The sequence below is a fragment of the Daktulosphaira vitifoliae genome, unplaced genomic scaffold, assembly GCF_025091365.1.
Source record: "Daktulosphaira vitifoliae isolate Bord-2020 unplaced genomic scaffold, ASM2509136v1 Scaffold_1, whole genome shotgun sequence".
NCBI lineage: Eukaryota > Metazoa > Arthropoda > Insecta > Hemiptera > Phylloxeridae > Daktulosphaira > Daktulosphaira vitifoliae.
In genome coordinates, this window is record NW_026099572.1 from 66,918,327 (window position 1) to 66,943,769 (window position 25,443).

A 25,443-nucleotide genomic window follows, 5' to 3' on the forward strand; every position below is an offset into this window, starting at 1 on the left:
GACAACCGCTCGAGTTAAAATTAAAAGACCACAAAAAATGTTGAACAATTCCTAACTTCACAGAAACTCAAAAACCGAGTATGTTTTATTTAAATTAATTAATCGGGGGGCTTACGTTATTATGACTAAAAAAATTTAGGCCTTTATAAAATCGAAACCCCCGTAATGTTAATAATAGTCTCAAATAATTGAATTAATGAACAACAAAAGTCATTTGTTGGCCCGGTAAACATAATGATGCAAGACAATTTTTTTTCTAACACTGTGGTTCGACTCCGTTATTATTTCATGTTACAATGGAAACAATAAATATAATGTTGTATCTATTATATTTTTATAATCTGTTGTTTAACACTAAAAATTCTAATAAAATTTGAAAATTTATTGCTTTAAAATACTTTTATGGACATATTGTGTTTTTATTTACCACTAAAAAAAAAAAAAAATTATATGAATATGTATTGACTATTGTTAATTTTAATAAAAAGAAAAATAATTTTTATTATTTATTTATCTTTTGCTATTACTTCTTCTCAATAATATTAAATGAAATCAAAATACAATTTACTATACTTGTAGTGTGAATGTATAAAAATATGTCAACAATAAAATGGCTCCGAAATATCGATCTTGAAATCACAATTACTAATTTCGTCATATTGATTACACATTAAAATTCGATTGTTTTGTGTTAACGCAGCGTGTTTTTCCTCGGTCTAAGCAATTTTTTAATATCATCAACGATTCCACGCATCTAACCGTGACCGGTCTAAAGGTAATGAGTATTTGACCAGTCATTCAATTGTGCGGTCTGAATATAAAACGTTTGCAAAATGAACAGCACGCGACTTCAGTTGATGGCAATCAACTGTTAAGGAAACTAGCTGCTTAAGCGCCATAATGGAATGCCGAATAGCGAATAGCACGTGGAATAATGATCGTTTTTCATTCGTAAAAAACCGTAAAACTCTTGTCGTCCAGTGGATAGTGTGACACGAGTGCAGTGGTTAAAAAGAATACTAACGATTTCGTCGAGAAGATAATGCAACGTAAGACTATGAGTTGGTAAAATAGGTTTTAATGATACAAGTTCGACTTTGTTTGGCTTTTTACCGTTGAAGACATTATCCGCTAAACTCAATATTGGTAAAATAGTTACCATTACTCCTAAAAGTATTTCGACTTAATTCTACAATCATCACTCGGGTTATTTTTTATTCTCTCATACCGGATTTCCCGATTCGTCCATCAGTTGACTCTATATACTTAACTCGGCGTATCACAATCTTAACCTTTTTTTTTTTTGGAGGGATTATCAATTACTAATTTTGAAGTGTCATTTTACAGTTACGGTTTTTTTTATTTTATCTGATGAAAAGGAGAGAAATAACGTAACAAACCTGGAAAATTCGCAAAGGATTTCGAAAACTTAATAGTAATTATTTAATGGGAACTGAATGTTTAGCTAAACTGTCGATGGATCTTTTTCTTTTTTTTACCAGTGAATATAATTTAGTGATATTTTTAGAGGGGTCGACAAATGTAACGCCTTCTTTGAAACGTATAGATTTCCTAGTGAACCGTTTATGATGCATTTGAGCAAAACAAATATTGATGTTCGGAACAGATAAAATTTATAGATGAGAGTCAGTTCAAAGTGTTTTCCGATTGCCGAAAGTATTTCACTGATGCGGTTAGCCACAGGGGTGTGTGTCTAATTTCATTGTATCGGAAAACGCTTATCGGCCGAATCGGATCGAATTTTGTTTGGACTTTGTCTCAACCGGACTAATTCAGACACATATCCCTAACGCACATAGTGGCCGTACACCGATCAGAGGGTCGACGACATAACGTGCGGGTGGCAGCGCGCACAGGGAAAATGTTTGGAATGTCCAACGGTTGGTGTTTCGGAATGCTACCATATAACATCGTTATGTGCTGCGGGTGGTATTACGGACATCTCCTGCGCAACACGTATAACATAATATACCCGAGCGTGTGTATATATACGCGTTGTATATTACCCGCGTTCGGTACCCGATACCTCACCGTCACTAATTGACAACCGCGATTTGTGCGCCAGAACAGTGCAGTGAATTACACATTATCGTTACACGGGATGTCTTAATGGATTGTTCGGGACTGTCGACAGCAGCTATCGACGACGACCTGTAGTGGATTAATCCCCTTTAGAACAAACGACCGTCAGCGGCCGCACACACGCGGGTCATCATGTCGCTCGTTTCTTTCTCTACAGATATATATATATATATATATACTTCGTACCTACAGGTATTTATGGGTGTATAATTACCTTTACACAACAACTGTGCGACCGTTGTACATTCATTTTCGTGCTGCTGCTTGTGTGTTTTCCTGTTATCTACGATCTCCCGCAGGATAAATCACCGCACAGAAACGGGTGTGGTACGGACGACGTCATCGCGACCGCGGGATTCCTGAGGTAATTGATCGTCTCGATTCGTGTAGAGGCAGAATGGATAACCACGTGTAATTACACATCTGTTTTACCTACAAATTGCGTTCGATGTCAGCTTATGCAAACCTACTACAATCAACTGTAATGGACTTAACGATTAATGCAACGTTAATTACGGTCCATGATATATTGTTTATCAATGTACTAAGAATCAACAATTGTCAAGTCGCCTAAATTTAGTCGCTTGTTTCAATAAAAACTACTTAACCAATAATAAAATGGCACAATTAAATTTATAATATAAAATCGATGAATTATACAATCAAATATTTTTTCTATCCGTAAAACATTTGAATACTTGGTAACAAAAATTTATTTGCTACTGTTAATTAAAAACAGGACTTGACACACAAGCGAATGCTAGGGACGGTATTTAAAACTTAAATCGTTTTAGTTTTAGTGCAAGACAATTAGATGAGAGAGAAAAAAGATTATAACAAAATATTGGTGATATTTTTGACTTTGTATATTTTTCCCTAATCAAATAATGAAGTTTTTTTTAAATATACATTTTTTTTCACCCATACTCAACATTGATTTATTCTACTCGGTTCATAAAACAGAAAATTGATACGTTTTTCAAGAAAAAACCCAAACAAATGCAATTAGGAAAGATTTTATAAATCAGGTAAAATAAATAAATTTGAGAAAATAATTACTTAGAAGGTATGTATGTATAAATAAATATAACATTAGGAAAACAATATTCATTATTACATTACTTAAGTAAATTAATTACGAATAACTTTCTATTCAATAAATTTAAATACAGAGATTAAAGTAATAATTTAATCTAGTTGTTAAATGTCGGAGCTGTAAAATTAACAAAAATTCTAGAATTTCAATCTATAATTAAAACATTTCCATTATTGAATTAAAATATAATATTAATTACAGCATAGTATCTACTTATATAATATTATTGATTATTTGACTTAACATAATAAATTATCATTTTCACAATTTTTGTTTAAAATAATCTACAAAAATGATAATAATTATAATAATATTTGTATTAGTTTAATAAAAAAAAATCATAGTATGCATAGAATTGGGAGAAAAATGCATAAGCTGTAGTAACATGTTTTAATAATTTGGGCGCCAAATAATTGATACACATAAAACAATAATAAAATAATATTAGTTGCACGCAATTATTGACATTGCTTCAGCAGCAAAATATTTGACATCAACATCTGTATCTGTATTTAATTTGTCTAGCACAGGTTTAATTTGGGATTTTACAGCAGCCCTGAAACATGATAAATAGGGAAATATAATACATCAAGGCTTTACATATAGTTAACAGGAAAATTCATTAGAATATTAATATACATAATTGCTAACATAAATTTAATTCTAAAGAATAGAACTTGAAAGTTTTTCACTTTGTTTACTTTTTTTTTCTTCTTAAGTACAACACATGTTTTAGGAAAGAATTATTTAACAAAGGTAGTTATATAATTTCTAACGTATATAAATTTTTTTTTAATTTATTCATTTAAATTTGAAATAATTGATTTTAGAGATTATAAAATAATAGATTTTTCATAAAAAAATTTATACACATTGTACATACAAAATAATTACAGCTTTAATTAATAATTTAACTTCTACTATAAAAATTTAATCTTATACATACGATTGTGCAACAATCGGGCCAATTTTTTGAAGTGTTTTGGCAACATTAAAACGTACATTAGCAACACTGTCACTTGCCATAGAAAGAACAGTTGGTAACATAGTTTTAGCAGATATTTCTGGACCACATACTTCTGCTAATTCCTATAATTTATAAATATATTTTTTGTCTTATTTAATAATAATTATATAATAATTTAATTAAATATGAGTTTCAATACATACATTAATACAGAACAAAAATGTCATTCTATGCAAATAGTTAGGGTCTCTAGCCATTAATATGACTTTTGGAATCACTGATGTTTGAGCCCATTCAGCACCAAACTTTTCAACCAATTTTTTTAAATTTAACGTAGCTGCTTCTCTAATAGCATATACTAAAACAATATATGTTGTTTTTAAATAGTAAAATTACTACACACACATAATTAAAATTATGAAAATTTAAATGTTTCTTTAGGTATAGAGAAATAATTTGTAACTCAATTTTTTTTACTATTTTATTAAATTTTATGATACTAACTTGTTAAGTTTTCTTGTAACAGTAATTTTTTAATTAATAATAAATACTTATTTCAATGGTAATATAACCATTGAAATAATTAGTTAAAATATAATATAATATGACACACTTGTTTAAGGATCATAATTTTTAATAAAAACTTCCTTAAACTCAATAACAATAAATATTTAACATTCTTAATTTAATCATTAACTTTTTAAAATAAATATTATCTATGATTTCTAAATTTTTAATCTAATGAAATTAAAGTATATTAAAAGCTGAATGAAAATTTTTATGTGCTTAACTTAAAATGCTAATTTTATTTTTAGACACGTGTTAAATAAAGCATTATTTAAGAATACATATAAAAATTATTTTATTTTCCAGTATAAAAAAAAAACAAAACAAAATAATATAGATTTGAATTTATTACCATGATCAATAAGCCATGTCATACACAAACTATTAAGTTTGTCATCAAAAAATTGGACACCTAGTTGACTTGCTAAAAGTGGCATATATTCAATAATTGCTAAACGTACACGCCATTTAGGGTCTTCAGCAAGTTCTACAATTGCTGGCAATAATGTTTCAGATAGCTGTTGGAAAAAAAATTTAATTAATCTAGATTAAATAATTTCAAAGCATATAAAACTTACTCGTTGAATTCCAATAACTTCATTAACACAATCCAAATTTGATATTATGTTTAGACGTACTTCTGGGCACTCATCTTTTAATTGAGTTAAAAATAATGGTAATAGGTGATCTAAAGTTCTATAATAATATTAAAAAATAATTACAATACAATAGAATAAGGGTAAACTGATGTTAATATTACCTTTGTTTGCCAAGGATTGGGGATAATCCCATAATGACTGATGCTAAAGCTGATTTGACATGTTGGTTTGTGTCTGCTACTAACCCTTTGACTACAGGTAAAATGGAAGTCATTATAATAGAGTCAACAGCATTAGATGTTTGTGTAGTATTTGGATCATTAGTTAATGTGGCTGAAGCAACTGTAGGACATAAGTTACGACAAAAATCACAAACTTTATTAGCAGCAGCTGCTCTAACTTCAGCCTCAGTATCACGTAACAATGATTGAAATGTTGGTACTAAATCAATGCGGGTAATTTCAGGACCAACCGCTTTTTGTAACTAATACATTATAGAAAATTATTATTAATTTTATAAATAAAACAAACAAATATAATTACCTCAGTAAATTTATCTGCAACCATATAGCGTACTCTCCAAGAATTATCAGATGTACATAATCGTAAAGTTGGCATCACTAAATCATTAACATCTTCATGAGTAAGTAACGAGGCTATACTAACACAAGCTTCAATAGCCAAAAGTCTAACCGAATCCTAATTTATAAACATAATAATAATTTAAATATATGCAATCTATAAATAAAAATATAAATAATATAATAAAATACACAACAAAAATATATCCAAACATTTTTATACCTGTTCATCTTGAGCTAGAGAGGAAAACATAGGTATAAGATCATTTTTTAAAGCATCTAATTCCACAACCTTGGCAAATTCTCCCAACTTTCCTGCAGCTGCTCGTCTTACCATTGGAGTATCATCTTGACATAAATTTCGAAAGTAATTACGTAACTCCGCTATTAATTAAAATAATTAAATTTTAATTCCTAAGATAAGTTATTAAGTACCTAGGTACTATGATTAATTAAAATATACAATTAACTTTAAATGCTCACATTTAATCATGGGATTTACACGTGAGTAGCAAACCGAAAATAAACCACATGCTGATGTGCGTGAAGTAAACCAGTCTCCTGATGCCAAACGAATCACAAGACTAACAAAATGATTTTCAAGATCAGCTACGGTGTGCAAAACAGCTATCTGACGTAGAGATTCAACTGCTTTATCTCTCACGACAGTCTCTTCAACTGTAGCTAAGGACTCCAAAGGGGGCTACAATGAAAAAAACACATTTCAAAATGAACTTATAAACTGTTCACTTTATGATGTAACTTTGGATAACTACCAATAAGGTGTATGCAAAATCTGGACCTCCTACATAATTAGTAAAATTTCCCAGTTGTTCAGCTAAAGCCAACAAAACTTCATCCTCATCATAAATTGTTTCAGTCAAAAATGGAATCAGTTCTACTCTAGTACGTTCTACACCAAGTGCTAAAGCAATTGTGGATAGTTTTTTTATAGAGTTCAAGCGTAACTGTAAATATAAAAATTTAACAATAATGATTGAAAAATTACAATAATGTCAACAAAATATATAGTATTTCACTAAAATATTCTAAAAAAAATTTAATAAAAACTTAAAAATGTTTAAAATACATTGATTTATTTGAATTGAACTATCAAATTTAAAACATTGAAAATAAATTGTTTAAAATAATTTGACATTTATTGTGTTCATTAGTTTTATTTAATATTTTATGGAAATACACCAGTTCTTTACAAAATTGATAACAAAAATATGAATTTTCATTAAACCAATTAAAAATATATAAATTATTGTTTTATTTTAAATTGGTATTATATATTAATTATAATATATACAATTAATGTATAAATTTAAAATTAATAATTAGCCGAAAATTAGTTTATTCTGTTGAAAAAAAAATGTAAATCTAGGAAATAACAACTGTTATGTATGTTAAATCATATACGTATCAATTCTAAGCTAAAAACTTTATAAAAATATCTGTTTATATATTTAAAATACAGAACACTAATAATTAATTACGACTTTCAGATGTCTGACAGATATGTCAACTAAAACATGGGTAAAACCAATTGGTAAACAATTCATGATACAATTGTACAATAGCTATATTAACTTGGTAATATGATTCATAATAATGTCGTAATAACTTACTTGAACATCTTCATTTTTCAATTCGTCTATCAGTACAGCAATTGGGTAAAGAGAAGTGTCTTCAGATACGGGTTCTCCGGAAGGTAAAGTAGTCGTAGCCATTTGTTATAAGTATTTATGGTGTCGTCTTCGTTTTTAAGACCAACGCATACGTTAAATACAATTACTGTAAAATCATTGAAATCTAAACGAATCAATAATATAATATATAATTTCACGTGGATTCCAAATAAAGTTGAGCGCGATAAAATTAAAAGAACAAATTAATTTTCAGCGGATAAAAACACGAATTGACGAATAATAATAACAAACGGGGATCGGGGCGCAGGGAGAACGTCCATTTTGATTACATTACTTTCATGGAAAATTATTAAGGTTATGCTCATGGAAATGAAAAAATGTGTCCACACTGTTGCACATTCATCTTTATTTATTGATAAAAGTAAAATTTCAGACAATCACTTCATTACATCATATAGTATTTACAAGGTGAATTAATTGTAATTATCATAATGAATTCACCTTAGTAAATTATTATCGATTTCACTCTTGATAATGATGATTTTTATAGGAACCTTGATATGTAAGATATTCGTTAGGGACACCAAACGTCTTATATTAGAATTGATCTACTTTTTAAAGGCATCTACCTGTATATATATATATATATATATATATATATATATATATACAAGGTGATTCTTTTACACTAGCCATTCAATTTATCTTGAAATAATAATTTTTTATGAATTTTATTTTTCTTTGGTTTTTTTGTTAGTTACTAGGGTTCATCAACGATATATTTTTATATGTAATATCGAAATGAAAAAATAAATAAAAAAAAATGTTATATTCAAAAATTAGATTTTAATTTTAAATGTTTTCATCAAATATTTTTATTTTCAAGAATACCGTTAAGTTACCATTATTTTAAAAATGAGACTATGGAATACCAACCAAATCAGATAATAATATTAATATAAAAAATATATAGATAATAGCTATATCTCAAACTAAAAACAAATATTTTCAAATTACTTTTAATTATGAAGAAATAATTTTTTTTTTTTTGGTACNTTGACGAATAATAATAACAAACGGGGATCGGGGCGCAGGGAGAACGTCCATTTTGATTACATTACTTTCATGGAAAATTATTAAGGTTATGCTCATGGAAATGAAAAAATGTGTCCACACTGTTGCACATTCATCTTTATTTATTGATAAAAGTAAAATTTCAGACAATCACTTCATTACATCATATAGTATTTACAAGGTGAATTAATTGTAATTATCATAATGAATTCACCTTAGTAAATTATTATCGATTTCACTCTTGATAATGATGATTTTTATAGGAACCTTGATATGTAAGATATTCGTTAGGGACACCAAACGTCTTATATTAGAATTGATCTACTTTTTAAAGGCATCTACCTGTATATATATATATATATATATATATATATATATATATACAAGGTGATTCTTTTACACTAGCCATTCAATTTATCTTGAAATAATAATTTTTTATGAATTTTATTTTTCTTTGGTTTTTTTGTTAGTTACTAGGGTTCATCAACGATATATTTTTATATGTAATATCGAAATGAAAAAATAAATAAAAAAAAATGTTATATTCAAAAATTAGATTTTAATTTTAAATGTTTTCATCAAATATTTTTATTTTCAAGAATACCGTTAAGTTACCATTATTTTAAAAATGAGACTATGGAATACCAACCAAATCAGATAATAATATTAATATAAAAAATATATAGATAATAGCTATATCTCAAACTAAAAACAAATATTTTCAAATTACTTTTAATTATGAAGAAATAATTTTTTTTTTTTTGGTACAAGACTTAATCATTATACAGAGTGTTATTTAAATTGTTAAATTATTGTTACAAACAATAAGAACAATAGAAACCCGTTTCCATACTTACTGAACTCCCTTTTATATATTGTTTATATTAATGGATGAAATTATTCTTTATTAAATAATAGAATTATACTGTTTTGAATAATAATAATAAAAAAATATATAAGTTCTGTATACATTAGCTTCCATGCGAAGCTGAGAAGGTATTGGTTTTACAAAGATGTGTTTTTTTTTTTTTGTGTGTCTGTTACCATTTTTTCTCAGCTCTCACCGAACCGACTTCTTTCAATGATACGTCAAATGATCACAAATCGTATCTAGTCGAAGAAATTACCCTTAAAAATTGAAAAAAATTCCCCCGTTCACCGTAAATGGGGGAAACCTCCAAAAAAATTACAAATTTAAAAATCGCTAATTTTCGAAATTTTTTCAATTTTTTTTAATAAAATGTGCCGCAAATTTTTCAAAAATGAATATATCAATATAATTTTTTTTTATATAGATGCAAGATGTCATTACCTATCATTTGGTATATTTTTTTTATAAATCTGACTTTTTACTTGCTCACTAGGGGGTATTTAAAATGACAACTTTTTTACAAAAAATTAATTTTTTCAACTTAACTTTTGAAAGTGTTCCGGAAGGTCTGACACTTTTATATATATCTTAAATTAAAGCTAATGTAATATACTTTATCATGAAAAAAAAAAAATTTCGGACTTTATTTTGTCTTCACGGTGAAAATGGCTACCAAATGCTATTATTGTGTGAAAATTATCGATTTTATTTTTTACATTTTAAACTTTATAATGCTATAACTTATTGAAAAGTGTATTGATCAATATAATTTTTTTATGGGAAATACTATTTTTTAATAATCCCTTTTTCATTCGACATACTTTATCTTAATCAGGATATTAATAAGGAACTAGCAGTTTATGAAGCTTTTGGAATAATCCACCAATTTTTTAAAATTAAACACTATCTAAAGATTTGCATCGAAGCGTTTTTTTTTGATAGTGATTTTAATCACTGTCAGATATCATTATACTTGATCCAACTATGCCACGTCACCACTGTGGCGCGACCCCCCTGTGCTGGGTTTTTTTTTACTTGAAATTTATATAATATGACACGGCCTGCGTGTCATGTTATATATTATTATAACAGAAATTACAGAAATGTCACATACTAAAAATTCTATAAGTTATACTTTTATCTTTTTTTTTATTGCTTTATCATAACTGAAAACAAATTTTTTCCTTTTCAAAAATGAAATTGAAACTTTTACAAAATAAAACATTGTCACTATCATCTATCGGGAATTTTTCTTTTTTGGGCTTAATAATTTCATTTTATTTTTTAGATTGAGTTTTAACCAGTTGTTGCTGTATATCTTTTGTCTAATGTAAGTATAACACGATAAAAAGTAACCGTAAAATGAAAAGAATTGGAAAATAAATTTTAGTACTCATATTAAATGTAATGTTACTCGAAAAATATTTGTTTAAATGTAAAAATATAAGATACATTTTTTGTTTAAAATTGTCTTTAAACAACTTTTGTACGAAACTTTTTTTTGTAAGTTAAATATTTTTTGAGAAAATTAAAAAAGCTCATATTTTTTAACTTTTGCGAGGCTGTAAAAAAAAAGCTCAAGTCCAATCGATGAGGACTTTTAGTATGTCTTTATGCATATGTTAATTCAACTTAAAAAAAAAATATATTTGATTGGGAATTTATTCCGCCATTCGCCAAAATTACTCCTTCGTTAACTGGCCTAATAACAGAGTGATCAAAAACAGTTATACTTTGTTTTTTTTTTCGATTAATGCAATATTTTATTGATATCGATATCGTTGGAAAAATGAAAAAAGTCCGCGATATCGATATCGAATGGAAATATCGATATTGTTGACGAACTCTATTAGTTACATATGTATCTCAATTTATCTCTTATAAAATATTTTTATTTTTTTATATGGCAACATTAATATATAAGATATAATATAAGCTAGTTAAATATGTTATTTAACTAGCTTATATTATAGGATATAATCTAATTAAAAAAATGACCGCTCATAAAAACTTATGGATCTGTTTTTCAAAAGTTATTAACAAATTAAAGTAATAACTGGTGAAGAGTGTGTGCTACTATTTTTATCACTAGTCATTTCCCGTCAGTACCCTTTGTCCTATACAGGTATAAAAATGAGAATGACATCCAAAGTACTAGTCCAAATTGTCATCGACTAGTCATTTTTTTAATTTAGATAATTTTCTATTTTATATGTATTTTACCATTAAAAAAAATAAAATTGATATCCCTATACGTTATAAAAGATGATCCTACAACGATTAACTGATAAATGAGGTATTTAAAATGTTAGAGGTACTAGTGACATTTTTTAATTTCGAGAAAATCGTGTTTAAAGGTTTTATTTTCGATAGAACATCACTAAAAAAATGTTGATATCTTTTAATATGAGTTTCAATTTAATGCAGATGAAAATGTATTACTAGTTTTTTTTTAATTTAATGAAAACATAGATCAATACTTTCAATCTATTTTTCTCAAATATTCCGACCAAAAAGTATTCCTGGAACAAAAAAATATTAAGATATTTATCTTAATATATACCTCGACGCAAACAAACTTTTGGCTATGATGAAATATTTTTCAAATTTTTGTTGAAAAATTCAAATGTATTAAGGTGTTCATGACATAAAATTATCATATTAAAAATAGGGGTTACCTAAAATAGATACATTATCATTGTAAAATTCTAAATTATATTTTTAATAAGTATACTTCATGTACAAACAATAATATGCTTTAAAAAATTAACATCAGTCTATTACATAAATACTACATAGTACATAGTACTAAATCATTTTAAAATATATAACTAAAAATGCATATAATAATTAATCATCACACATAACTTGAAGCTATAAATATACAGTTAAATATTAGTAAACATAATAATAATTAAAACTTTTAACCATTTCCTTTTCAATTTTCATCGAATCTTGGTAAGTTTTATATCAGGTAATGATTCTGGCCTCAAAATTAACTGTGATCCAATGACAATATCTTGTTGAGTGCCTAATGTTTCAACTTTAAATTGTCTTATAACAGTTGATATTACTGTTTTCATTTGATACATCACATATTTTTGACCTAAATAAAAATATGAAAATTTCAATAATTTCACATGTTATTATGACTACCATACAAATTTATAACATAAACAGAGCATGTTTTATGAGGGATGGTTTTTGTCAAACTTTAATGCGTGTCTACTAAAATCGGCCTATTATATGTTCTTGTCTCAACTCATAATATCTAATAATAATTAACAAGCCCAGAACCACATCAAGAAATCGCGTACTGTTACTAGTAAGTAACGTAATAAGTGATTACTTCCGTCCTTTACATAATATGGACTAACATTTGATACCTTAGGAAAAATGTAAAAAAATCAAAATTTAACAAACTTCAAAATGCTGTATAAACGTAACTACTGAATTAAAATAAAAACTTTTGTTATCAAAATTTTTCTTTAAAACTTATCTATAAAATGGCTATCTTCAAATATTAAAAAAAAATTAATTATTAAAATATTTTTTGTAATTGCGAAAAATAATATAAAACATATTTTAAATATAGTTCTATATTGTAAAAATTGATTAAAAAAAAAAAGTATAAAATGTTATGTATATCATAAGTTATATGAGTTGCTAATTAGATCTGTTCGTCTCTGTATATATGTGACTTTTATTTTTTAAATGACTAGATTTAAAGATACGAGATAACGTATAAAAGTGTAACCAACAGAAAAATGTGCAAAACATATAAAAACAATACTTGTTATTAACAATATATTTTCTTCCTATTTAGTTTTAAAAGTCGAAAATCGATTTTTAACCTTCTCTTGCATCATCGACCGACAAAAAATGATTTTAGGAAATTTTAACAAAAAAAATTAATTTTAGATAAAATAAAATTTTTTATTAGTTAAGTTGAAAAAAAATTACAATTTATCTTTTGACTTAACTAGTTAAGTTCATAATTTGATAACTTTTAACAGTTAATTTATCGACATTGTTCATACATAACTTAACTTCAGTTAATTATTTCAATTAACTTACTCATCTTAAGTATATTATATTTAACTAATGTAGATATTTTATAGATTAAATGTTCATTTATAAATTATCTATACAAATAGAATAAATAATCAAACAGAACCAGAATCATAGTTTTTTATTGGTTCGGATTCTATAAAAAATTATTTTAAGGTACCGGTTCAATTCAGGTTCTTTTCACGCTTAAAATATAAGTTACGGTAAAGATGACAAGATTTAAAATCGTACTCTATTTTAATGATAAGTGTAAGTGACTTTTTTTAAACTCACCAATACAATTTCTAGGACCAGCACTAAATGGCAAGTATGAGTATGGGTGTCTTTTACTACTAACTTCTGGTAAAAATCGATCTGGGTTGAACTCTAATGGATTAGGAAAAATATTTTCATCTCTATGTAATAAATATGGAATAACAACTACAACAGTTTTCGGAGGAATTTTATATTCTCCTATTAAAAATTATATTCAATTTTATACATATTACCATAAAATAATAATACAACAATTCCGTTTTTGAATTCTTACCGACGTCTAACTGTTGTCGAATTTTTCTGGTAAATCCAGGAACACTAGGATAAAAACGAATAGTTTCTTTAATAACTCGTTCAAGGTATGACATTGCTTTTAAATCTTCAAAAGTTGCTTCTCTATCACTATCGCCAAAAATTGAGTCTAATTCTTCTCGAACCAAATTCTAAAAAAATAAAACATGTCTACTCTAAGAATATTTTATAAAAATGTGACAAAATGTTCAAATATTCAAAGTTTAGCCAAACTGATATTTTATTTCATCATGTTTACATTATTACAAACATTTTTATAGAATGTTAATACATGTGTTAAAAAATTATTTTGTGATTTAACTAAATTTAACTCGAATTAAAAAAATTTTAGTTCGTCTCATTATTAATTATTTTTAATCTGCATAAAATTGAGATTTTTATTAAAATATATTAAAAACTTGAAGTCAAATTACTTGAGCATCTTGATATATTCCTAATAAAATTAGTGCTAAAGTCAAAGCAGTAGAAGATGTGTCATGTCCCTCAAAAAGGAAAGTATCTACTTCTTCTCTAATATCTAAGTCCGTCATTTCTTCAGGATTGTTTTTTGAGATCCCAATTAAAAGTTCAAGAAATGATTCTATTCGTCTTTTGCCTAAAATTAAAATTTTTCGTCAATAGATCGTTTAAAAAATAAAATATTACATTTTCGAAATATCGAATAAACAAAATTAAATTTAAAATAAGAATTATTCAACTAGTTTAATTACACAAAAAATAATTAATATTAGTATGTTTATTTTTAATTACCAAAACTTAATTCTTCATTGGCAATTACATTAATTTTTTCAAGCTTTGTTCTTTTTTCTTTTATTACCTAAATAATTATAGTTTAGTTTTTATTAAAAATATTTTAATATTAGTTATTAGAAAAATATTTATTATAGAACTTAGAATAAATATCTTATGAATTACAATTCATAAAAAAGTTGAGGTGCCATAAATGATATGTAAGAATGATTTTGAAACATAAAAACTTTGAACTTAATTTTATTCAAATTTAAAAATTGTCACTTTCACCTCATGTATATTCTAAGCCCCTTATTAACATATAGTGCATATTTATTAAGTTTTCTAACTATAAACAAGTTGCTTACATTTTCAGTAAAACTATGTAAAATTTTAAGAGACTTTTTAAATGTTCTACCATCTTGACTAATGCTAAAAATTTTTTCGTTCCACAACCAAAACTTAAACATTCTTTTTATCATAATGTCAGTAACACTAAGTGAAATTACATAAATTTAATATTCATAATTAAAAATTTCAATAATAATTTAACAACGTACGTGTAAATTGCTTTAACGTATTCTGTTGATTTGCCTTCTTGTGATCGGAGATCTACTCCCATTATCGTTTCTAAATGAAAAAATATAACTAATATTCATACACCTCTTATAATAAAAATATATTATTTACTTTTACATACCACCAACAATATCTAAAGCGCACAATGTCATAAAAGAGTAAATAGACAACTGCTGATCGTTTCCTGAAAATTTTCCAAGTTCATTGGCTAAAAGTCTAGCATGCCTATTAAATGTAGAAATGTAAGATTCCAATATTTTAAAATGAAATGTATATGTCAGAAGCTTTCTTCGTGAATGCCATTTTGGATCTAAAAATTTATCAATTAAATATATAATCATTGATTACTTATTTATATATTTAATAATATAAATTCATTCCCATAAAATAAATCTGGTACAGCCATTATTACAAAATAGAAGGTCATTTATATGAAGTGAATACTCATAAACTTCTTTATATAATATGTTATCAGTATTTATATTACAATTCAAATATTTACAAAAATATTAGATATAGATAGATCTTTATAGATCTTTGGTAGGGGCAGAGGGACTTACCAGTAGTCCAAATACCGTAAAGAAAATACCTTGTCAAATTTTAAATAATTTAATCTATAGCATTTATTTCTAAAATGTTAAAAAGTATATGTTGATCATAAGGGTTTTATCATCTCTTAATAAGTAGACTTAGTTAATATTTATAGTCTATCAATACGCAGTGGCATCGGCAAGATTCTAAATTGGGAGACCTAAAATTTAAAATTTTTTTTCAAAAATGAATTACACCATAAAAAGGCACCGTTTAACGTTTTAAAATCATAAAATCTAAAGTATAAAATTGATAATTAATACTTACTTGAACTTGTTAATAACCCTTTGTTTAACCACGGCTTAAGCATGCTATATTCTGGTCCTTTATTAATATGATGAGGACTTGATAACAAAGGCTAAAACACAATTAAATATTCGTTTTTATTATTTGTAACAATTGCAATAAGTTACCAGTTAAATATTAGTTCTTCCTTTGTATACTGGAAGAATATTTTTTCATTGACTAATAGATTTTTTCTAAAATAACAATAATTTAGAAAATTTTTATTTTCCTTAATAAGTAGTATTTATTAATCAATTATTGAGTGGTTAAATATTTTTTAAGTCTATCCCTTATTCCATATAATGTTATTTAACGTCATGCTACAGCTTTATTACACTTTTTTCAGTTACAAGAAAGTCCGCTACACAGAAACTTTTATTCAGAAGATTATAAGTTTATATATTTTTATTTAATAAAATAAATATTAATGCTTGTTAACTTTTTTATGTTACATATTCGTCAAAACAGAAATTTATAATTTAAAAGATATAAAAATGAAACATATTTATTTACTGCAAACTATTAACAAAAAAAACTAATAAACAATTAAGCTATACGACCCAAGTAGTGGCGTCTGGCATAAAGTACGCCCTCACTGTTTTTATAAAAATATATGTGTAATTTCTTTTAATGTTAGTCTAGTGATTGCAATAATTGCCTACTAGATTGTCATTGATTATACGCTGTAGCATTGGGTAAGCATTGCCATTATTTTTTTTCTAAACTTTTGAATTTAAAATACTGATCTTTCAACTGTGATCGTAATTGTATTAATCTACTGTTACCAACCGTGATCAAAGATTTACATATTAAATTTCCATTTTAAAAGTTAATTAATCTTCAACGGTGATCATAACCTTCCAGTTATCAACCAAGATCAAGATAATTGATACTTGTCCCTTTGTCCTTTTAATTTTTTACAATGGTGCTCGTAACAATACGTTACCAACCGTCATCCTAAGGGTTATATTTTCCTCTTTACTTAATAATATTAGTTCCTAAAGTAAGACTCATATGATATGTAATTATTCATTATAGACATTGTTTCTTTTCTAAATAAAACGAAATCAGTTGATTATTTAAGGATGATTGTGTTGTGTTTTCATATGATTAGTAATTTTAAGTTGAGTAATATAAACTTTAGTAGAGTACGTACGTAAAAACATATATAACTAGATCATCATATAATACAAAATCATCTAACTAAAAAAATGGCTATACGTTTACAACTTTTCAACTAGTAGTTCAGTAGTTTTAAATATTTTTTATATATAAGTAAAAAGAATAGCGCAGCAGACAGATGCCACAAGATAAATAACATACCCACACTTCACCATCAATTTAAAAAACTAAATAAATCCTTAACTACTAGTTGAAGAGTTGTTATCGATTAGTAATTTTTTTAGTTGAGTTATTTTCTATTATATGAACCAGTCAAATATGTATTGACATTTAAAATATAAAGTTGATACCATTATATTTTTAAATTCCTCTATGTTACATCAACACTATATAATTAAATAACATAGAATTATATTTTATATATATTCATAATTACTTTAATGTACTCTGGATCATTTAATAACACATAAGAGAAGCCCAAAATATTCATATGTACTAAAGGTCCATATTGATTAAACAATTTTCCCAAATACGGTAATACATCTGAAATAAGTAAATTTTTATTTTATTCGACAAATTATTTTTTCATCATAACTGTAATTTAACATCATTAACTATTTAGTTGGATGATAATTGATATACTAAATTTAATTAACAACAAATGCTCCATTTTTATGTATTTACAATGTATTATACATTGTATAATGTATTTACAAAGAAATGTTTTAATACAATGATTTTAGAATGCTGTAATATAACAGAATATTATGTCTCTACTTTCTTGTTATTAATTTAAAAAATCAAAAAGATTATTAAATGTTATAATTTGACTCTGCGACTCTTTGGATCTAATACGATACCGTCTTTTTATTATACGATTTCCGATACACTCATAATGATAAATTCATGGCAACCGTATTAATATGTATATACACATTAATTAAATCAAATAAAAAACAGTTTCAATTATAAGATTAGGTAAAATATGTATATATTTTTATAATATACATGTATGTTCTTAGAATTGAATTTTAAAAATTTTTATTCATACATTAAAAACGCTTTTCTTTTAAAAAAACACTACACCACTTAAATAAAGGATTTTTGTTTAACCTATGTTTACAGATTGATATTTATAAATAATTATGTTTTATTTTGGTAACAATAAACATTGTTTTAATTAATTATTTTATCAATAGGAAATAAAGAAGTGTAAGTACATCTTTACGTGACTAAAATATTTAAAAATAAATTACACTAGAATTATTTTGTTCAAAATTATTTTTAATATATTTTACAAGGTCATTTTATTTTATTTGTAAAAGCACGTTGACATTCTTTAAGCGGAAATTGAACATTTATCTGTATGATACCGATAAATATTCAATATTATTGATGCATTTTTGTTTTTATTTTTGACAATTATAATACTCTTTTCAAGGTTACCATTCGACCATCAATAAAATGATTAATTAAATTTGAGTAAAGTAAGTTGATTTAAATATATCAATTCAATTATTAATGAAATAAATAACGAACAATTTTTTTTTTTTGAATTTCAAAGTATTAATTTAATTTATAGATAGTATTATAACTATAATACTTAAATTTATGCAAGTAATTATAAATTCACTTCAAGTTAACCTTAGAGATTTGTTTCTCTGAACACACTATAATTTTTATTTTAGAGTATGTTTTTTTTTTGTTTTTATAAATGTAATGCTGTTGTTTCTTTGGCCCAATAAAAAAAATTGATGGAATAAAGATTATAAAGCGATAAGATTATAAAGTCTGTCTCTCAAATATGCTGTCAATTTAGACTGGGGCTAATTAAAATCTATTTCAAGAAAGGTAATAAGAAACTCCCCTAAACTGGTTCCCAAAAATATTTTATGGCATTTATGAAATAAATTTCATTATATTATGTTTTTAATAAAGAATTGATTACATACATATTTAATATACTACAAAAAAATTGAGTTTATTAGAGAAAAATTTCTGAATACACCCTCACGCCAAGAAAGATTCTTTTTACAAGATAACACTTTAAATATCTAACACTTTTTACTAAAAATAATAGTATAGCCAAGGAGTATGAATTTTTAGACTACAAACGTCAAAGAGCCAAATTAATGATACATACGTTATTTTATTAACATAATCAAATCATTTAACACAATAAATAACGTGATGACTTTGTACTAAATCCTTTCATATCTCAGAAATATAGAATGTTTATAAAAAAATTCTTGTTTTATTCATATTGTAATTATAGTTTGTTTAACTTATTAAAACTGGACATAAACAAATTAATAAATTAAGATAATATTTAGATTTTATGTTAACTTAATTTCTGTTTTGTTCAAAATAACAACTAACTGACATATTTTTAATTCAATATCTCTTAAAAAACTAAATATAACAAAAAAAAGGTTTTTTTTTTTAAATCTAAAAATTTATTGAAAAATTATTACTATTATTGTTATTGTATATCGTTGTCACCGTGGCAAAACTCCATATCTTGATTTTTTTCGAAATTATTCAATAGAAAGAAAATAATGCACCATTTTTGTATAGCTAACAGTAAAAATTGGTTTTTGAAAACTACATTATCTCAATAAATAATAGAAATTATTTAATATAAAAACTCTTAAAATAAGTAAATGTGTATTTTTAAAATAAAAAACTCAAAACCGAAATACGCCATATTGTCATGAAAACGACTATAAGACGTAATTTTCACTGGTTAGGTTGAAATATATATTTTTTAAATAAATAAATATAAAATTATGCCATACATTTTTTTCATATTTGATTAATCTTATTGTTATAAAAAGAAAATTAAAAAATATATATATATATATCACTCTATAAATATGATATTTTTGCAAAATAACATGTATTAACTTAACAAATTAAGATAAGTTAATGAGGATTTGTCAAGTTAACTTTCAACTTCTTTTATTAAATTAATTAGTTTATTATTTTAGTTAGCCTAATTTTAATAAGTTAAAAGAAATCATTAACTTACGCAACCTTGAACTTAAGTTAATCATCTAACATTGCAATCAACATTAAAATAAGCATCTTGGTATTATCAAGAATATAATGGAAAAAATATTCCAATAAGAATGATATAAAAATAGAAAATTGGAAAAACACAAAAATATGATTTTTTAAAAGTCACATTAAAGCATCTATAGTCAAATGTGCTTTTCGGGAATGCTCTATCCCAATTTTATAGCTCTCGAGTCTGAAAGTTTCAATGTAGCGTAATTGGTTTCACAGTGTTGTTTATGATTGATAAGTAAAAGAAATACCTTCTAAATATTGTTTATACTTTATTCATATAAATTAGAAATGTAATAAATATTAACGATGTATGAAAAATAAAGATATAAATGATAAATAAAGAATATTGAACTTTAGATTTTTGGCATAATTTGATCAAGTAGAATTTATTGTTTTTTATACTTTAATTGTACTATTTATTTTTTTAATGTTGAATAAATTAACCATAAATTATTTTGTCATTCGATATATTTGTTACTAAATAATCGACAAGATTCTACCAATATTTCTACCGTCGCTTTAGCGCTGGTATTCATCTGCTCTGTTTGCTGTTTTTTTCCGGATGGGTGACCATACGGGAACTTTAACAGCGACACACTCCCTGCTCCTATACTGGCTATCTGAAGTATAATGAGATTGCGTCAGATTGACAGCCAGTGTAAGAACTTATTAATTTCTAAGGTACAACCGACCCCAAATAGATGAGATAGAAACTAAGGAGATGATGATGAATAGATCAATGATTTATTATAATTACATAAATATTTGTTAATGTATATAAAGTAAAACTAATAACATGTCTACATGATGATAGAAACTTAATTTAAAAACTATAATATCAGAATGTAAACAGAGACAGTAGTGAACAACATACTACATTTACAAAATATACATGTTTATTAAGTGTATTATAGATGTAAGGTAATATAGTATTTTTCCATTCATTCACATGTTTTAAATAGCGTTTATTTTAAAAATCATATATTTTCTTATTCTTTGCAAAAAAAAATTATTTTATTAGAGTATCATTCACATAGATTAAAATGGTTTGATTTAAAAGATATTACCATTCAAAATAACTACTACATAATTAATACCATTAATACTAAGTTTGCCATAATTATTTTGCATAATTTTAGCAAAGTTAAAATTTCTAGAAACATTAAATATTAATTTACTATATTTCTTGCTTAATAAAACCATTAGATATATGTAATGTGCCGTAGATGTACGACAATATAAAAAAGTGTTAATTTCTGTATAGCCTATTTATTATTGTTAATATTATAAGTACAATTTAATGGTTTTACTTTCTAAATTACTACAATCATTGTACGATTAGATTTATTTAAATTATTAAATTTTGAATTAAATTCAAATTTCAAATAAATGGTTATTTAGAGGAGAAAATAACGTTAATATTCAATTTGATATTGAACTAATTGTTCAAATATGATCAAAAGCCACAAAAATGGCTAAAGAGTCGTGTATACGTATTTCGAGAATTATGTTCCATCGTCAGCGCTAAAAACATACTCTCTATATGTTTAGCGATAATACGTATTCGCGATTTGTTAGTAATTTTGTGACTTTTTGAGTTAAATATTTCTTAGTTTTAAATTAACATTTTTAATATTCAGTAATAAAAGCCACAAGTGATTCATAGTGTGATCTAATATGAGTTTATGATTAATTTTGCTAAGAAGTCTTAGAATTTTTTTGAATGCTAGAAATAATTTTTTTAACAAGGTTTTCTTCAAAATGTGTATTAAAAAAAAATAACTAAAACATTAGCCAAAAAGAACTATTAAGTTAATAAAATATTATTAAATTTAAAATAAATATTTGTACTCCGTATATTTATTTTTTTTTTTCAATAATATATTTCTTATACTTTACTGTAAAATTTTTTTTTACAGAGAATAGGTATTCTATGTAAAAATTATTTTTAGTTACGGTGAATATAGCGACAAATCAACTCCTAATAAACTAATAGCTGGCTAACTATAATATATAGTTCGAATACTAAATAAATGCAGTTTTATATAGTTAGTTACACTATAACAATATCTTTCTTTAGCCAACTAAGTATCTTTTTTTCACGTAAACTTTATTACGATTTTCATAAGTGTGTACACAATTATTTATAAATTTAAATTTGTAGAAACTAATATTTAGTGATTTTTTGGTATTCTCACAACTATTTAAGTTTTAGACTAATATGGACCACTATATTAATATTACTATTTATATATTATTTTCTATTTAAGTGGATCTAATTTTAGGATCTCCTAGTTAATGAATAGAGTAAAATTAAATAGAGCTTAAGTTTTTGAAAAGTATTTGTTTTAAAATCGAGGACCTAAATAATCGATTTTTAAACCAAATCCCTTTGATAATATAAAAACCAAAGCACAAACCTTGAACAAATTTTCATAAAAAAAATTGGTCATTTAAAATGTTTATTATCCTTTAATTCTAAGTTCTTTTTAAGCTAAACAAATAGATAAAAAAAATAATATATTAAAAATAAAATAAAATTGTCTCGAACTGAGACTATTTAAAACATAATAACCTAAACCTAATTTTAATCTAAAAATAGTATCGTTTCTTACCTCTAGTTAAAATGTTCAAATTTTCAACTTAGTAAATCATGCGACGTTTTAGTTAATTAAAGAAAAAATAAAATAATTTTTTCCATTATCTCAATTTTCTTATGGTTTATCCAATTTAAAATAAATATTAATACTAACTCATTAGAGTTTTACCAACCTGTAGATTTAAGAGTAGCGTGTTTATAGGAAATCTTTAGTTCCGCCAATAATCCATGAGGTAATGATGGAAGTTTTGAAGACATCTGCTTATACTCATCTGATAACCTTGAACGATAATACAACGAAAGCACAAAGAACAAGACAGTCAATAATATAAAAAACCATGCTAAAAACCAAACTCCAACGCCAATCATGTTAGGAAAAATTAAATCAATATACTATATCCAAAACAAAAATGAAACGGCGGGAGTGATGGACTATGCAATGATGATTGTTTTACTAGTGACTGAAATGAACTGTTAGCAAACACTTAAGTGTATTCACTTTTAAACGATGTTTGCGTAGTACCTTCTGCAAAAATTAGTATGTTTCAATTACCAACCCCACTATACACGTATGGTGTAGATGGCCTACAATAGTCTCTGTATTAATCTATCGTTCTATATAAATATTATATTTACAAAACGAAGTTTAAAGAACAATAAATAAATTAAGGAATTAGCAGTTTTTATTATAAAAAGGTTTTTGATAATAAAATGTCTGCTCATGTACCGAATGTACCGCCGTTATTTAGTTATTTGAATATCTATCAATTGTTCGAATTAATAAATCACGGTGATACATCTGTACAGTTTTTTTGTAATTGTAATCAATAAATATAGGCTAAATAGCTGTTCTAGTAAATTCAAATTTTTTTGTGTTTATGTTTTAACTAACTAATAATATCAGTAAAATCTCAAGTTTGATATCGAGGATCTTTCTGAACTTTATGTAATTCTATATGTTATATTACTTTACACATAAGTATGTATATACTGATAAAATATTTTTTATACAGGTGATTTATTAAGTATATTACTTACTGAACACTCTGTATAACCAATAATAACCAAGACCCTACATAGGGTTTTGTCTGGAGGGGTATATACATCATTTTTCTTTTTTTTGTACTATTTTCTACAAAAAAAGAAAATATGTATCTTTGCAATTTAATTATTTTCATCGTGAAAGGGTATTATCCTCATATCCTTTGCCCTTGAAAATGCCTACGATAGTAACAAAGAACTTCACAAAACTATTTTAGTTGTGTTATTTTCTTTAAAAGCATATACATTAATTTGAGTAAATCATGAATTAAGAACTGCAAATTGTCTTAAGTTTCATTTTTTAATAACAGATTAACTCTTATTAAGATAATTTAACCACTAACAGTTATATTAATATAATAATACATCATGAATATAAAAAATATAATAAATATCTAAATAAGCACTATAAGAGTATAAGTGCTTTTAAGTACATAAGAATTAGAAAATGTATACAGGGTTATTTTTTTATCATAACCCACACAATTACTTACAGAATAAATATAATTTAACATATTTTTTTTTTTTTAGTTTTCTTTAGTTACACATTATTCTTGAATAATTAACTATTTAAAACTTTTTATGTTCATCCCTTATGCCTTGTAAGGGTGTCAACTTTGTTTTTTTAAATGGAAACACATATTTTGAATTTAATAAAATGTTTGGGTTTTTAATTCAATAGTAAATGCATTTGAATTTTTAATATAACTTTATTAGTTTATTAAATATAAACATTTAAAGTATCAAATTTTTAAGTGTTTATATCTAATAAATAAATAAGGTTATACTAAAAATTCAAATGCCATTTACTATTAAATTAAAAACTCAAACATTTTATTAAATTCAAAATATGTGTTCCCATTAAAAAAAACAAAGTTTACACCCTTACAAGGCATAAGGGATGGACATAAAAAGTTTTAAATAGTTAATAATTAAATAGTAAAAAAAACGCGTCATAGTAAAATTAATACCTTCTCAGCTTCGCATCGAAGCTAAAAATGTTTAAATTATTATTACTCTGTAAGTAATTGAGTGGGTTATGATAAAAAAATCACCCTGTATAAAATTAAAAGATGTAAGAAATACTAATTAAAACTTTGGGATTTTGAAATTATTTTCAGACCAAAATTTAACTTTATCTTTTTTGTATAACAATGTTAACAAAGTCCTCTAGTTTATTTTTTATAGGTAAATTAGAGTTTTGATAAAGTATTGTAGATAGTTTTTCATTAAATTAAAAAAAGTTTACAAATTGACATTTTGCATAATTTTTA

At 25.1% G+C, this 25,443-nt stretch overlaps 2 protein-coding genes across 3 annotated transcripts; both read right to left on the reverse strand.

Moving 5' to 3' along the window:
- Positions 1–3,155: 3,155 nt before the first annotated feature.
- On the reverse strand, positions 3,156–7,863 carry LOC126895830 (serine/threonine-protein phosphatase 2A 65 kDa regulatory subunit A alpha isoform). The gene is made up of 11 exons (XM_050668091.1): positions 7,548–7,863; positions 6,690–6,881; positions 6,397–6,616; positions 6,137–6,297; positions 5,876–6,031; positions 5,494–5,816; positions 5,312–5,429; positions 5,086–5,251; positions 4,370–4,524; positions 4,146–4,288; positions 3,156–3,755 (listed from the first exon to the last, which is right to left on the reverse strand). Exons 1-11 carry the CDS (start codon positions 7,647–7,649, stop codon positions 3,644–3,646), a joined length of 1,848 nt encoding a protein of 615 aa, XP_050524048.1. The 5' UTR covers positions 7,650–7,863; the 3' UTR covers positions 3,156–3,643.
- A 4,404-nt stretch (positions 7,864–12,267) lies between these two features.
- Positions 12,268–23,617, reverse strand: LOC126895835 (cytochrome P450 4C1-like). Of its 2 annotated transcripts, XM_050668101.1 has the most exons (11): positions 23,302–23,617; positions 17,894–18,000; positions 16,318–16,408; positions 15,581–15,769; positions 15,441–15,510; positions 15,249–15,375; positions 14,902–14,968; positions 14,565–14,746; positions 14,114–14,282; positions 13,858–14,037; positions 12,268–12,619 (listed from the first exon to the last, which is right to left on the reverse strand). In XM_050668101.1, the coding sequence occupies exons 1-11, from the start codon at positions 23,495–23,497 to the stop codon at positions 12,459–12,461; spliced, it is 1,539 nt and encodes a 512-aa protein (XP_050524058.1). In that variant the 5' UTR covers positions 23,498–23,617; the 3' UTR covers positions 12,268–12,458. The 2 variants fall into 2 exon arrangements, with proteins under 2 accessions (XP_050524058.1, XP_050524059.1); XM_050668102.1 differs by lacking the exon at positions 17,894–18,000 and having other exon boundaries at positions 23,302–23,425.
- Positions 23,618–25,443: the final 1,826 nt, after the last annotated feature.